The 2,628-nt window shown below is 43.2% G+C and overlaps 1 protein-coding gene across 1 annotated transcript; it reads right to left on the bottom strand.

The window, feature by feature from the left end:
• Positions 1 to 71: 71 nt before the first annotated feature.
• Positions 72 to 1,715, bottom strand: LOC108937301 (migration and invasion enhancer 1-like; the record flags this gene model as incomplete). The annotated part of the gene is made up of 3 exons (XM_018757126.1): positions 72 to 1,165; positions 1,295 to 1,371; positions 1,631 to 1,715. Coding segments are annotated over 3 exons (246 nt in total), but the record flags the coding sequence as incomplete, so codon positions are not given.
• Between the last annotated feature and the right edge of the window lie 913 nt (positions 1,716 to 2,628).

Genomic DNA, 2,628 nt, shown 5'->3' with positions numbered 1-2,628 from the left:
CCAAATTTCTGAGCACTGCATACATATAATGAGGATTGAATGAAGAATACACATTATGTTTCATAGCGTGATTACTTTATTGATATTACAGTTATCACCAGATGTCTGATGCACATGTGACAGCCGTACTGTTTCCTTAGAATTTGGCATTGCTGCTTTACACAGATTTGTTTCTGGCATTGGTTCTCAGCCCACTGCTGCATTCCATCTTAACAAGTACACCTGACCTTTGAACCAATTATTTCGAAGAAATCGTTGCTGCCAATGGTTAATAAACAATATGGTGCCATGATCCTAGACATTGATGAGCTAAAGGCTGGCTAACGTATAACCCATTTCCAGGTCCGCTGCAATGAGGATTGGGGGTCCGGCGTGTCCATGTGTGTCGACATCTTGGAGAGAGAAGCGAATCTTAGCCTACTGTCTCCTTGTCCTCCCTGACCTTTGACCCTGCTCCTTGAAGCACAAGGAAGTCAAGACTGAGAAGTTCCCACTATAGCCTTTTAAGTTTCAGCTTAGTCGTCATTAATGTCTAGACTCCCCGCCAAGGTATAGGTGGGAGGAAAGGACACTGAAGCTCTAGAGAGAATTAGAACTGACCCAACGACCACCTGAGGGTTAGGATGTCACGGGGTCAAAATTTCCTCGGAGGGGTGCTGCTGATTCACCCCTGGAACAACAAGGGTAAACGGAATTGGTACAGTAAACAATCACCAGCTATACAGGTGAAACAGGGAATGTTATGCTCTGTTTTATTCATACACTTCTAGGGAAGCCAACAGGGAAGGTAGGACCAGTATTTCATTTATGTAAATTCATTAAGTAAGGTTCCATTACTGGTGAAGTAATGGAATAAAGGTTAGAAATATGTTATTGTTTCTAGAAAATCATCTAAATTTTGTTTGTAACGTAGTGGTGGAAGGATAGTAAACTCCTTGGTGACCCCTCAGAAATGGTATGGTCTGTCAAAAATTCTGGTCTACTGTGTTCTGACTGGTCCCCAGAGAGGGAAAGCGACCAATCGGGGTTGATGTGATGGAATGGGGGGGCAACTGGGGAATTCAGGGAGCAAGGGCTGTGGCTATATGATGACACATGCCGAGTGGCTTCTGGTGATCTTCTCCACGGGCTTGCCGTCGGCGGCGTTCTGGACAGCAGCCAGTACCTGTGGGCAAGCACTGCGTTGAACAGTAATCGACAGGCTACATGAAACCAATCAATATGGCACTAGCAATAATCAAAGTATCCAGAAGTGTGGCAAATGAAGAAAAGAGGTACGCTTCCAGATGCTCACATCATCAGTGTAAGGGAAACCTCCAGCCTGGAGCCTGGAGAAGACCAGCAGCCCATTGATCTCAACCTCAAAGCTCCCTGGAAAAGGCAGACACTTGATTAGGTAAATGCGGTAAAGGGTATCTACAGGTAGCCTCAGTATACACAATTCACTTTCTGGAGAGATTCCATCACCGGGTTAAAAGGTTTACGGTTGTATTTACGTTTACCTTACATTTATTCATTTAGCAGACACTTTTCTCCAAAGCGACGTACATCTCGGGGAATACAATTTGTGCACTACTTGCCACGAGCCGGGCAATTATATTTTTTATATTTTGCTAGCTGGGTGTCTCACCCCTGCGCCCGACGAAGCCCGACATCTCCGCCCCAGTGAACCTTGCCCGTAGTGCCTGGGCGAGCAACTGGTAGTGGGCCTTGCCGCGTCATATGCCGCTGCACCAGAGACAGGGAGGGAGAAACATAGCAGGGGAAAGAGGTTAGATGCTATCCACCTGCTTAACCTTAAACAGAAATGTGAATGGGTGTCATAGCAGGGCAGCTCCGCTGTACCGCAGGAACACACGGGGCACCCAATGGAGGACTCCTCTGCAGGCACCCCAGCCAGGTTGAACGTTAAACAGACTGCTTAATGGAATTATTAATTATTATACTACAGGTGCCTTCTAAGAAGGCAGCACAGTGACCCCAGGGGACCTTGAGACAAGCATCGGGTGCCAATAAGGCGAATGACAACTGCAACAGCAACGAAGGTTTCCTACATGCGGCAGGTGATATACTGTATGTATTACCAGGACCCTGTAGGCTGCCCCCCATCTAATCCTCTCATCTAGGACATATATCTACACACAGCTAATATATAGCATATATTCTCTCTCTCTCTTTCGCTCACTCTCTCTATATAATATATATATATATATATATATATATATATATCTCCACACATACAATACAAAAAGTCAAAATTCAAAAAGTATCCACAAGTTACAAAAGTTCTGAAAAAATATTTAAAAAACATTAATCAGTTTTTCGCTTACTGTGATTTTTATCTTTTATAATATATGAAATATATGTATTACATTTACATTTAATCATTTAGCAGATGCTCTTGTCCTGAGCAATGTACATCTATGTATATACAGAGGGAGCGAGAGAGAGTGCACAGTTTTATGTCTTATAGATGCACATAAATCTATATAAAATACATATCAGAAGGATAATCATACTACATGATGCAAACAAACATATTTCAGATGTAGAAGGTATGCATCAAATTATACAAGAGTTATACTGAGTTGGTTTTGATCACATTTTTACCACACCTGATTGTGGGCG

Source organism: Scleropages formosus, chromosome 8 (genome assembly GCF_900964775.1).
Source record: "Scleropages formosus chromosome 8, fSclFor1.1, whole genome shotgun sequence".
NCBI lineage: Eukaryota > Metazoa > Chordata > Actinopteri > Osteoglossiformes > Osteoglossidae > Scleropages > Scleropages formosus.
The sequence above is the reverse complement of the archived record's forward strand: the minus strand, read 5'-3'. Positions and strand labels throughout refer to the sequence as shown.